The sequence below is a fragment of the Hermetia illucens genome, chromosome 1 (assembly GCF_905115235.1).
Source record: "Hermetia illucens chromosome 1, iHerIll2.2.curated.20191125, whole genome shotgun sequence".
Lineage (NCBI taxonomy): Eukaryota > Metazoa > Arthropoda > Insecta > Diptera > Stratiomyidae > Hermetia > Hermetia illucens.
In genome coordinates, this window is record NC_051849.1 from 31,277,195 (window position 1) to 31,290,031 (window position 12,837).

Sequence of the window (12,837 nt, forward strand, 5' to 3'; positions counted from 1 at the left end):
TTGGGTGGACGTAAACAGGATCATACCTCTTGCATTTACCTCAGCATCACGGATCACTTCCTCCAGGGCCAGGTTAAAGAGGACGGATGATAGGGCATCCCCTTGTCGTAGACCCTTGTTGATGTCGAATGGTCTGGAGACGGATACTGCTGCTTTTATCTGGCCTCGCATATTTGTCAAGGTCAGCCTGGCCTCATAGCCGTGTACATTTTTACCCTGGCTATGCTATCATAGGCGGCTTTAAAGTCGAAGAAAAGATGATGTAAATGATGACCATATTTCAAAAGTTTTCCATCTTTTCCATCCATATTCAAGGAGGGCCAGAAGTATTTTTCGGTGACTAGCCGATTTGTCGCCCTGATACCTGGGTGCGCTCAGTCGGGAACTGCGTGGAACACTTCCTTGCGAAAGGTGGCCGGAATGTATGGTCGGGGTCCATTTTCCGAGTATTCGCAGCAGAGAGAGAGAGAGGTTCGTGCCGAAGATGGGCAACTCCCAAAATTTGTATTTGGAGGTGGATTTGAGGCTCTGAAGCACTGCGTCATCCTCTTGCGCCTTGGCGATAACCGAGAAGTCGAGTGAGGCGGGGATGTTTACCTCGGAGACACGTGACAAAGCATCAGCAATTATGTTGTCCTTACCGAACACGTGCTGTATGTCGGACGTGAACTGGCTTATAAAGCTCAGGTGCCGAAGCTGACGAGGGGACGTTTTGTCGGGCTTTTGTTTTAAAGCATACGTGAGAGACTTATGGTCCGTGAACACTGTAAACGGCCTGCCTTCTAGGGAGAAACGGAAGTATTTAATGCTCAAGTACGCGGTGAGCAGTTCTCGATCGTAGGTGCTGTAGTTCCGTTGAGCGGGGTTCAACTGTTTAGAGAAGAAGCTCAACGGTTGCCAGACTTAATTCACCTTTTGGTGAAGAGCAGCACCTACTGCGATGTCAGAGGCATCAGCAAAAATGGCTACGGGTGCATCTTGTCGAGGAAATGCCAAGAGTGTAGCATCAGCCAGTTGTTGTCGGGATTTGTTAAACGCGCCGACAGCCTCTTCATACCACACAATCTCTCGTGTGTCTTTTGTTTTGTGGCCAGACAAGTATGCGTTCAAAACGGAGTAGTGTTAGGCAGCCTTGGGCAGTCTGCGACTAAAATGGGGAAGCTGAAATCCACCAGGATGAATCGACACGGGAACGTCCTACGCAAGCCAAGACTCATGTTCACTTACCTGCAGGTAGGTGTAGGTGTTAATGCTCGAGGAATTTGCCACCGCAAGCTTCAAAGGTTGTGGGAATAGCCGGTGGTGGCGGGGTATGGGAAGAACCGAAACCTCCACACCAGTATCAACAAGGTAACTGCGCCTGCTGAGAGGGTCATAAGTTGTTAGGCGTCGTGGCGCTGCGTTCTGGGAGGCCTTCGCCAGGACCCCCGTGGACCTAGTTTTTTGACGTAGTCGCGAATTTACACGGGAGCGTACATCTGGTAGCTTTTTCACCGAATCTACGATGGTACCAACAAATGCTTGGATCCATAGGCTGTCCTGACGACCTGCTACCCGATCGCTCTTTTCGGGCGGTAGAATACGAGCGAGCTCGCGACTTGCTGCCCGATCACGAAGCGTCCAGCGTCGACCTCATTTCTGCCATGCAGGCCACAAAAGCAGCTCGCCTATTTCTTCTGAAGGCAGCTGAACGGCCGCTATCGTGGGATGCGCGTGCACCTTATCAGTCGCAGGGGCCAGCGCCTCCAAAGAACTGGAGACGCACGCGAGAACCGCCTGGGTGCTCTTCGGAAGTCGTCGAAGCCAGAGCGACTTCTCTTCGTTGTCGTCGATCTTGCTCCCCACCCAATTACTTCATTTCGCGAAGCAATTGGCTGGGTTGAAATAAATTTCGAATGTTGCTAACCCTGCTACGCCACAAGTTCATCATTGATAATCATTATGAGAATCTCAGGTCTGGTCCCGAAGTTCTTCCGAAAAGTTTTTTTAGCATAGTTTTCACTAAGAGGCTTAAAACCTTCCCTTCCCTAAATTTTAAAAGACATCCTCATTATTTTCATTCACAGAAATGAATCTCTAAAAATTATATCAGCTACCGATTGACCACAGACTATTGTCACCTCACAGTAAAGAGCAACATGGCTTTGTAAAAGATCGGTTTGCTGCTCTCTCACATAGTTGACTTTGTTAGTACTGATGACGGTGCGTTGAGCCTTACTACTTAAATAAGAATCCAACATACCACGGAAGCTCGGTGGTTCCTCTTAACGGCAGCATACCAATGATTCTTTTGAAGCTCACGAAAAACCTAAGTGAGGCATGCCTTGGATCTGCACTTGACCCCAATTTATTTTAGTATATATGCCTCAATGACGGTGTGGGACTCGATTAGGTGCTGTATAGGACCCAAGTTGACCAACTAGTGTCGCCTCATGGATGAGCAGTTTTAAGAAGCGAATTACCGCGGAAATTTGTGGTCAGACAGGTTCAAGCACCCGCTCAGGGACGCGAAATAAAATGAGATATTTGCAGGTTCACTGTAGTTACACTTCGCTGCTTGTATATTCAGAATTCCATATCCAATTACCATTACTTTCACCTCAACCCATGTCAACATTTTAAAGTCATAAATAGTCACTTCCGTCATCGTAGTCCTGTTCTTACGTTAATTTTAATGCAATCTATATTTTTCTTTTTGTCATTTCACTTTTAAAATTCCAGAAATTTTCCAAGATATCATGTCTGTACATGCAAGAAAAACAGATAAATCTATCAGCGTCAGAATATTTTTAAACTAAAACTTTTATTTTTAAACGCTATCGTCGTGATGATGTTAGTTGTCAGATTAATTCTTCAGATGAATATTTATTTCACTCAAATTTGTATATTATGTATAAATCAAATATTCCTGCAACGCCCTAGTGCCGAAAGCTACAAATTCTGTATTTTTCTCAAATATTCTGAGAATAAAAGAATAATAAAAAGCTACGCGTCTATGGCGAGCATAAAGGATATTTTAAGATTTATGTAGTCTGCAAAATCGAGACACTTAGTTTTCTTTTCGATTTCCTGGGAAGTGGTCGAAAAATGAAAGCATGTTGACCACAAAAACAAAGATTTTAGATGCCAGTCGAACTATGGAAGGCTTTGTACGAAACTTACCGCAAGTACAAAGGTAATGGGCGGAATTCTCCCCGGGCCCGCAGTTTTCTCAAGGCCTGTAGTAGAAATTTTAATTATAAAGGTAAATAATAAGAGGCACACTTAATTTCCGGGCCCCATTTTTCCATATAATTTTCACCTGGGCCCGGGTTTTCTCTCTGCATGCAAGTCGTCAAGGTTTTCGATAAAGCATCTTGTTGCGAAGAAAACATACAGAAACAGACAACTACAGAACCCCCGAAATGTGTGGGCGAAAGTTTGAAAACGCATGGGCGGATCTGCTATTATTTCGCTTTATTTTTCTTGCACAACACGGCGAATTTTCGCAATTTCACAACTTTGAAATGATTATATCATAGTCGTTTATATCTGAATCTGCTATAGCTATAGTCACAAAACGGGTCATTAAACAGATTGCACATGACAAATTCATTAGGCAAACCAAAATGTATGCATTCCACATCTATCTTTAGTTACGATTCCTAGATAATTTTGTTTCTAGTTTCGACTACAATCGCAGTTATAGATAACAAGTAGAGTTTCACTCGTATATCATATCCCGCTAAACCCAGGTTCATTTCTAAGGGGGTTAAGCAGAGCTGGCCCAAAAAAAATTTTTTGCTAGAACAATCCTGCTGGTTTTTCCATCTATTCATATATGTATAATAATATAACAAAGGTGGTCCAAGGGTAGTATAGGTCCCAGGGCGAAACGTGGATTGGTACCCACGATGGAGCATAAAACCTGAGAAACGCCTGCTGAACCAACACCAACAGCTCTACTACCAAGCCCTATTTCCACCTCTTTCTTAACGAAAAGTTGCAGACGGAGAAGGATGAAGGCGAGTCTCCCGCACCTAAAAACGGGACAAATTGTACCAACTGGTCCTCCAGGTTGGGCGTTGGGTAGGGCTGACAACTCTACACGGAAAACAACATATTGCGAAGCCACAACAGGAGCCTCGGACTTGACGGATTACACAACGACGAACCCGGCAACGACAAAAGAATAACGATTTGCGCATTTTCTCATGGAACGTGCGCTCTCTGTACAGAGATCAAGCTCCTGAGCAGCTAGCCGATACCCTGTCCCAGTCAGCCAAAAAATGAAACCTGCTGTTATCGTCTTTGAAAACATACGCGAACGGCTATGCAGTCTGCGCTTGCGAGGCAAGTTTAGAAATATGAGCCTCATTAACGTTCACGCCCCTATAGAGGAGATTGCAGAGTCAGAGAAGGATACCTTCTACGAGGCGGTAGCACGAACCCTCGAAGCCTGTCCCAGATATGATATCAAAACCATACTTGGGGATTTTAACAGCCAGGCGATACCCTGGCCCCCATAGCTTACACCAAAATACAAATGATAACGGACTGCGGATTATTCAATTAGCAGTGTCATACGAAATGGTTGTTGGAAGTAAATGATCTTCACAAACACCTGAAGAACGTTATCATTGATGCGGCCACATCATACATGACCCCAGCCGCAAAAAGAGTTGGAACGGCTGGTTTGACGATGAATGTAAGCTAGCAACAGAACGGAAGAATGCCGCATACCGAGTAATGTTGCATTCTCAAAGAACGTGGGCACACGCGGAGACTTATCACGAACTCCGTCGAGCAGAGAAACGACTTCACAGACGGAAAAAGGAAGCCTGGCAGAACCAACAAGTCTGTGAACTAGAAAAGTACAGAGAGCAACCGCATCAAGCGCGGAAGTTTTACCAACAGCAGGAAGAAGCCTTATACACCTCGATGCTCATCCTGCCGAGACAAAAAGGGAAATCTGATTTCCTACAGAATGGGCATATTGGAGTGATAGGTTGAGTACCTTGATGAGCTACTGAAGAACCAGAACATCGGCGAGTTGGAGGTCCCGCCAACTGAAGACGACGGACAAATACTACCACCTTCAAGTATAGAAAAAACAGTCCGTGCAATTCATCGGATGGAATTACAGCCGAATTAGTTAAATATGGAGGCGACCAGTTACACCAAGTGGTTTATCAACTTCTACTCAAGGTATGTACAGCGAATCATTGCCAGAGTAGAACTGTACACGGCCCAGATAAAAGCAACAAGATCACTCTCAAGACCATTCGACATCATCAACGGTCTACGACAAGAGGATGCCCTATCATGCGTCCTCTTTAACCTGGCCCTCGAGAAAGTGATCCGTGATGCTGAGATAAATGCAAGAGGAGTTCCTAATAAAGGCAGGCCTAGACCGGATACCGGTTGTTGCGCCGTTGATGATGATGATAAGTTGAGTGCCGCTAATCTTCTTCTTTTCCTGTAGCCTTTGTCCCGTTCACAAGCGGGATCAGCTCGTCGTGATCGGTTGCGCCATTTCGTTCTATGAATGGCCTCATCTGGAAGCAGGCGCGAAGCTTTCGAATCCCCACCCGATGATGTCAAGCCAGCGTTGTTTCGGCCGGCTTTTACCATTGACTTCGATGTTCACACCAATCTTGGCAAGTGAATTCTCTTTAGCGCTAAGGCAATTTTTCCACGATCGCTGGAACCCCATATCGATCGTCATGCTACTAGGCCAATGCAACATCTTCGCCTCCATTATCGCAAAACTTAGAATCATAGAGGGCAACAGGACGGACGACATTGCGATAAATTTTAGATTTGAGAAATTCGTTGCTGCGTCTATCACAAAGAACATCAGTTGTAAACCGGTACTTCCATTAGCGCGAGGTGTCGCTAATTGTCTTTTATAGTCGGCCAGAACCATAGAGGGTGGGGAGTGGGCGGCATTCCAATAAATTTAGATTTGAGACATTCGTAGTATTATCAAATTTTTTTTTTGGAAATTGACTGCAAACCCCTCTGAAGAATAATCGGCTTTTGTCAAAATTTAGGCTATAACATAGAAAATGATGTTACCAAGTTTGATGGAAATCGCACTATTATTAACAGAGTTATATAAGGCCAAACTTGTATTTTTTGTGTAAATTTCTCGCAATCTAGGACTGAGTATCAGTTTCACGCTAAACAAGACAAGCTAGGCGCAAATGGGTTAAATGTACACTCAAATATTCTCAGATAAAAACACACAAAACCTTTCATACCAGGAACGCCAAGCTTTCGGTTTCGGACTCGTTTACTTTTCGTTTGCTGGACTAGTGAAATATCATATCTACAGGGAATACTAATAAGCATCCAACACAAAATCGTCTTATAAACCGCCCGGAAAAATGATACTTGGCGACCTGGCGAGGAAAAATGAGAAAGCAAGATCTACGATGTTTAGAAAATTGAAGGAGTGGTCATTGCTTCTAATAGTATTCGTGAATTGTATCATCATCAACTGAAATCATTTGGCTTAAGATACAACCGGCAGTATATTTTTTTTGGGACGCCCGGACTTGGGTGGTTTACTTCAACATAACAAATTTTTGGGCCAAGTATGCGGCCAAATGATACCCAAATGATGGGTATTTCGAGAAAACTCTCACGACAGGCTTCATTCCTTCCGGAGTGTTTGTGTTTCGACAGCAATGGTTTAATTCTTGATTCATCCGGTTAGCGCCGGCCGTGCTCAGTTCTGTCATTTGTTTCTTGGTGGGGATTTGTAAATACGTACATATTAGACGGGTGCTGCTTTTGCCTCCAGTTGTAACTTATACATACATATGTTATTTTCCAAGTTATCAAAATCTCGGCAGATGCCGGATTTTATCTAATACTAGCACTAAGTGCCAAGCGTTTAGGCTCGGACGATCCTACCTACTCAAAAACTAAAGGGGCGCTGGTGGTATTGGCCGGTGGTAGGTCAATGGAAGAATCCGTCGAGAACTCCCCGCAACATCGAGCACGTATGCAGAATGGTGTACTTCTGCATGGTTTGAACTAGACTGTGCGAAAGTCCCAGGACATTAAGGGAAGCCGTGAGGGATTTAGGTACAATACCTATAGCTGACAATATTATGAGAAATACAGCCACCCGCTCGAGACGCCAAATTTCTTTGATTTCCAGTGGCCAGTGGCTCATAGTTCACCTTCTTCTTCACGTATTATGGGGGATAGCTGGAGAGTCTGCACGGGGACTCATCTGAAGTGGCAAATTGGTCACGAAACCATGGGAACCGAGATAGCCCCTGGACTCTCATACTTCGGGTGAACTGCCGTTGTATGTGAGTACAGCTCGGTTATTTGCGGTTGGCCCTCTAGTGGGAGTTTCATGGGGGTTGTTGGTTATGCTCAAGCGAGAAGACACTTTCGGGCCTCGGCGTGGTGTTGCGTTTCAATACGGGTGCCCTACTCCTTAGTTCGGTACAGATTTAATTAGGTCTTGCATCCACCAGTATGAATGCTAAGCCATGCACTTGGTATAGACTGGTACCGTTGTTCCTTGTCTCAGCGGGGCTCTGATTCTGGTCACAAAATCAATCCAGCAGACAGCCATCTGCTCGACAAATGGACAAATGGCTGCCAAGGACAATTCACGTGTTTACGGTGCATTGCCTTTGACTTCCATTCATCGATCCGTTTTTGGTCCGACTTCATCCCACTCAGAAGATTGAAAGATCGATCCTTCAAGTTAAGTGGAGTCAGCCCACAGTCTGCTTTACAGATAGCCGCATGCAAGGGATTCGCCTGTTCGTAGCGAGTCGACTTGGCGATGATGTTGTGCCGTCACGTCAACCACGCCCCTTCCTCCGATGTCACGAGGCAAGTTCATCCGTTCCACGGCAGAGTTTGGATGATGTATTCGGAATTTAGACATAGTTGTCCGTATCCGCCACTGGACGTTTTCCAGATGGGTCTTCGTCCGCGGCAATATTCCGAATGCATAGGCTACTGAAGGGATAGCGAATATATTCAACGCCCTTATTTTATTTTTCCCCGAGAGATGCGATTTCAGCACTAGCTCTACACGTCGCAGGAATTCGGACAGCAGAGCAATCCTTCGGATCACCAACTTGAGCATGGGTTCCTTGGAGAATTCCTAGGTACTTGTAGAAGTCTGTCTAGGTCATAGCTTCGATGTGGAGGTCACCAATGCTACGTCCGGCATATGGCTCGTGATGACCTTGGCAGATGGCTTGGATTCGACACTTGTCTAATCCACACTCCATCCGAATATCATGGCTGAACATTTCTACTATTCGTAACAGTAACAGACTTCTAAGATGGTCGTCAGTACCAGCATACAGCTTGATGTCATTTAAGTACATCAAGTGTGTCAGTTTGCACTTAGCACGTAGGCCACATTTAATTGCTAAACCATGCTCTCTGGCATCATTCAGTAGGCATGAAAGGGGGTTCAGTGCCATACAAAACTAAAGGGAATCCCGCTGGAAGATGCCCCTCCATATACGGATGGGCTTTGAGGTATTAGATGATGTACGCAGGTTATATGCCACCCTTCCCTGACTGTCGTCAAAAACTTTATTAATTTCGGATCAATGCGATACAGATGTAGGACATCGATTAGTCAGGTATGCAGAACGCTATCGAAAGCCTTGGCATAAACGATATAGCAACTAAAGAGGTTTCTTTGGCCTCTAGTTACTTGTCCTACAACTACCGAGTCGATAATGAGTTGCTCTTTGCAATCCCTTGACCCAACTCGGCAGCCCTTCTGAATGAATTTGTAGAGGATTGGTAAGCAAGTAATCAGTCTTGTGTCTGCGGGGTCCTGCACCGTGTCCTCCAGAAATTCTGAAACCGATCCAGACCTGGGCCACTCCAGTTCTTCGAGCTGTTTATGGGTCGTCGAACTTCCTCTTTGGTAACATCCACAAAACGCATGTCAGGTGTATTGGCATGGCAGGTGCCTTTGGCGGTGATCCACTCAGCATGATGGGCGGGCAACCCCCAAAGTCCACCTCGATACTCTTTCGCTCATATCACCGAAAACTGTACTGTCTGGACGCTCTGTTGGGATTCGTTGAGAGATCTGAAAAAGCTCCGCTGGTTCCTCGCGTATGTTGCACTCTGGACACGTCCGGAATGACATTCGCCATACCGTCGTTACCGACTGCATATGACAGAAAGTTTCTGCTTTAGTGTATCCAGAATTTCAACTACGGGTGTCTCACTGGGGATGGCATAGTTCCCGTAAACCCTCTGCACTTTATTTCTCACCCGTCTGTTCGCATTGCCAGTGCTGATCTGAATCAGTCTAGCAATGTCCTGCCTTAGTGAGTCCCGCCGACGTTCCAGACGAATTTTCCATGGTGGATATCTTTGGTCACTCAAACCAATAACACGAAAGCGAATCTTCTGACCATGCAATCTGATAGCCGTAACTGCACCACAATACACAAATCATTATAGTTGCAGCAGCGACATATCAGCACACAGCCGAGATGCAATCTCATCATTGATTTGAGATAGAATTCTCGGAGTTGCTGGAGATGCATAGAGCCTGGGAATATCTGATCTATGCAAACGATCCACATCCGAGAATTCTATATACGCTCTTTGGATTTCGTCCCGAACCTCAGCGGAAGCCTCAGTTGAACAGTGGAGAAAAGCGCCTCGGCGAGTACTGAAACTGTTGTCTGCAGTGCGGCGTGGTGTTGTTGATGCCACCAGTTTCCCCGATGACCTCAAGTCGAATACGCTCCCTGGTAGTGGCCGGGATTGTATTGCTGCGAGTAATAGAGAGGTACTAGTCTGCGACTCGATGCACAGTCACGTGCCCTAATTGCGCGAAACACTTGACGAATCTCTGGTGCCACACGGGGCGGTAAGATGTTGTACCCGCCTCCGCCGTTATTTCGGTGTAGGAGCAGATGATGAAGAGGTTCATTTCTTCAGTCCATTTCATCCGCTGCTTACGCAAACCCGCTGAAGCGGTCGCCACAGTTTGTGGCAAAACAACTGCAGCTGGCGGAGCTATGCTCCAGGCCGTCGTGACACCTAGACGTCGAACCGCTCCACGACTAGCGGTTTCGACGCCGTGCTGTCCATTACGAGAGCCAGACCCAGTCACCAAGTCAGACAACTCCCATCGGTCTTCCGTATCGGCCCTCAAATTTCTTCTTCTTCTCATTTTTGGTGGTGCATTTTATCCCTAGCTGCCAGGTGTGGGGAAAGCTGCAGTTCCTCATCTACCCCCTGAGACGCTGCGGTGGCGTACAGCCATTCAGACTGAAGCTATCCATCCCTCCTCCTTTCACAATCGGGCTTGGGACCGGCTACGGCGGAGTTCATATGTTATGTTGTCATATGTCATGTGCTATTATTCTTTGTCTGTTTGTTAATATTACAACTATTATTATTACTTTTTCTTCCTATGGATACTATTGTAAAAAAAAAAGAAAAAATATATAAAGTGAAAAGTAAATAGTTTTAATTATGATAGTTTTAAGAACAATAATTTAAGTTAGAAGTATAATTGGAAGCGATTAAACATTTATTACTATTTCTTTATTTATTTTTTTTATTATATTTCTTTATTTGCCAAGATAATTCTTTTGGGTGTTTTGACCATTTCCCAACAACTTATTGTAAAATTAGATTTTTACTTCTTACTGTTTCTTGGATTTGATGTCTATAAATCGTTATCCAAAAATTTTGAGAGCCCATAGTGGCCATTAGATTTAAGTTATTTTTGTTAGTTTAAAAAGATTGATTTTTTTTGTTCATTTTTCCAATCCATATATCATTGTTACCTATATCTTAAAAATAAAAAAGATTAAAAAAAACAGGGAATTCTGACAATTTGTTACAATTATATGACAATCGATAATCGTATTTTCCGTGTCAAGATTCCACTGCTCTTTGGCCCAAAATACAAATTACCAATGGTTACATACTCCAGTCCCAATGGACCAACAGATAACAGGTTTCCTCACTATTCAATATCGGTGCATTTTTCTACAATTTATAACCTTTTAGACAAGTGAAGAGAAAAAGATATCCAAGGACCTTTTATTTGTGGAGAATTAACTATTAGATACAATCTTATTCAGAATATCCTGAAGAATTTTTGCTTTCTTAGCATCAGCGAGTGCAAACTGAATCTAAGCATTTCAATTCAAATGCAATTTCCAGTTTTAGGATACCTCAAGAAAGATACTACATAAGGCTATCCAAGACTTCCATTCACTCTCCATGTTGCATCTATTTTTGATTTCACATGCCAACATATTATGTGCAGTCAACCAAATCTTTAATTATAGCGATTGCTATTTTTAGACTCGTCACCGGAATGGAAGCGTTTCGCGGCAAGTTGGCATTCAAAACCCGCTTCATTAATATGTGGACCATGTACGTGCACATAAGTTCCATAAGTTCCATGATAAGATTAAGTAAGTGGATGGGAATGGAAGTCTTTAAGGAGATAGTTGATGCTGCAGCATCCGAGTCGTTTTTGTGGCGTCTCGCAGACGTCTAGGATGCATTTATCAGTGCAGCGCATGGGATTGCTAGCACAGATGCTCTGTGAGTCTTCGGAACTGATAGTTTGGAATGGTTAACAGCGTTTCAGTTAAGCTATTGTTACTCCGTTAGTTGTTGCTGGCTTCCATGTAATATGGAGAGCGTCTGCGCACTTGAACTTCGGGAGAGATAGGGGACCCATTTTTATCACTGTTGATTAGAAGTAATCGCATTGCTTTCGCTGTACAGAAGCACTCTTCATAGTGATTGAATGATAGACGTCTCTTTGATAGAGCAACGAGGACTTGTTTTGGTACGTTATCAGAGGCTGGGAAATTTGTGTTAGTGAAACGCTCTATGAGGCGAACCACGCGTTATCTGTACTGATAGCAGCGCAAGTAACCTCGTCTCTTTCCACGCTCGATGGCTGCAACCGATATTCCGAACAGTTATAGTAGGCCACAGTTCCGAGCTTTATAGGGGTCAAAATAAACGGGTGCGTAGCAAGTTCCTCTCAGTATTGAATATTACAAGTTCGACTGTACATAGTTGTTGGTGCGTCGGACGCACCCGTATGTTCACAGTCGGAGTGAGGCCAGAGAATTCATGGCCATGATTACACGGCGGGGACGGGAAGACACGCTACAAAGAGAGAACACATTTTCGTCACTTCTATGTTGCTTCGCTGCTAGACACACAATATATACGTAGGGAAGCTGGTTCTCAGGAGGAGGTATGTGTCTTGCGCCTCGTAGTCGGCGAGTTGGCGGTTCATATGTGGTTCTCACGTCACATTCAATACTAAAATATCTAAACCCTGTTCCGTTACTGCATAGAGATTCAAGTTTTCAAGATTCTTGGAGGGCAAGCAACACGGGTTCCCGGGGAGAGTAGACGGCTTGCTTCACTTTATCCACGGAGCGTACAATATTCGTTCAGTCGTGTTGTGCTCACTGTTCCAGGTTGTACCGCAGATCCGAGATTTGTCGCAGGCATTTCTCGTAGTTAATTGGAGAGCAGCGCTGTGCACCTCCTTCATAATTCGTTGGTTCGATTCAGTTTTTTCATCCACTGCATAGATAGAATCTAGAGCCGTGCCGAGAGGTTTCGAATCTTTTCGCGGCAAACAAGTGAATTTTAGTTCTGTGAAAGTGTCTCAATAAAATTCTATCAAGATGAGCAGTAAGTTTTCAAGATTGTGATATCAGTTCAATATCAATTAATGGAATTTCCTTTTAAATTTAAACGTGAAAATTGCATTGTGCTCAGAGGACCGACATCCTTTGGGCAGAAATTCAAAGCCGCTTCACTTGCTAAGTGCTTTCT

At 44.5% G+C, this 12,837-nt stretch overlaps 1 protein-coding gene across 4 annotated transcripts in view; it reads left to right on the forward strand.

Annotated features, from left to right (window-relative positions):
• The first annotated feature begins 12,342 nt into the window (after positions 1-12,342).
• Positions 12,343-12,837, forward strand: part of LOC119646891 (glycogenin-1) — a 39,246-nt gene continuing 38,751 nt past the window's right edge. For 2 of the 4 annotated variants that reach the window (XM_038047528.1, XM_038047529.1), the window contains exon 1: positions 12,343-12,693. In XM_038047528.1, coding sequence (XP_037903456.1) covers positions 12,687-12,693 — 7 coding nt within the window. In that variant the 5' untranslated portion in view covers positions 12,343-12,686. The remainder of the gene's footprint in view (positions 12,694-12,837) is intronic. The other 2 variants (XM_038047530.1, XM_038047531.1) reach the window with 2 other exon arrangements.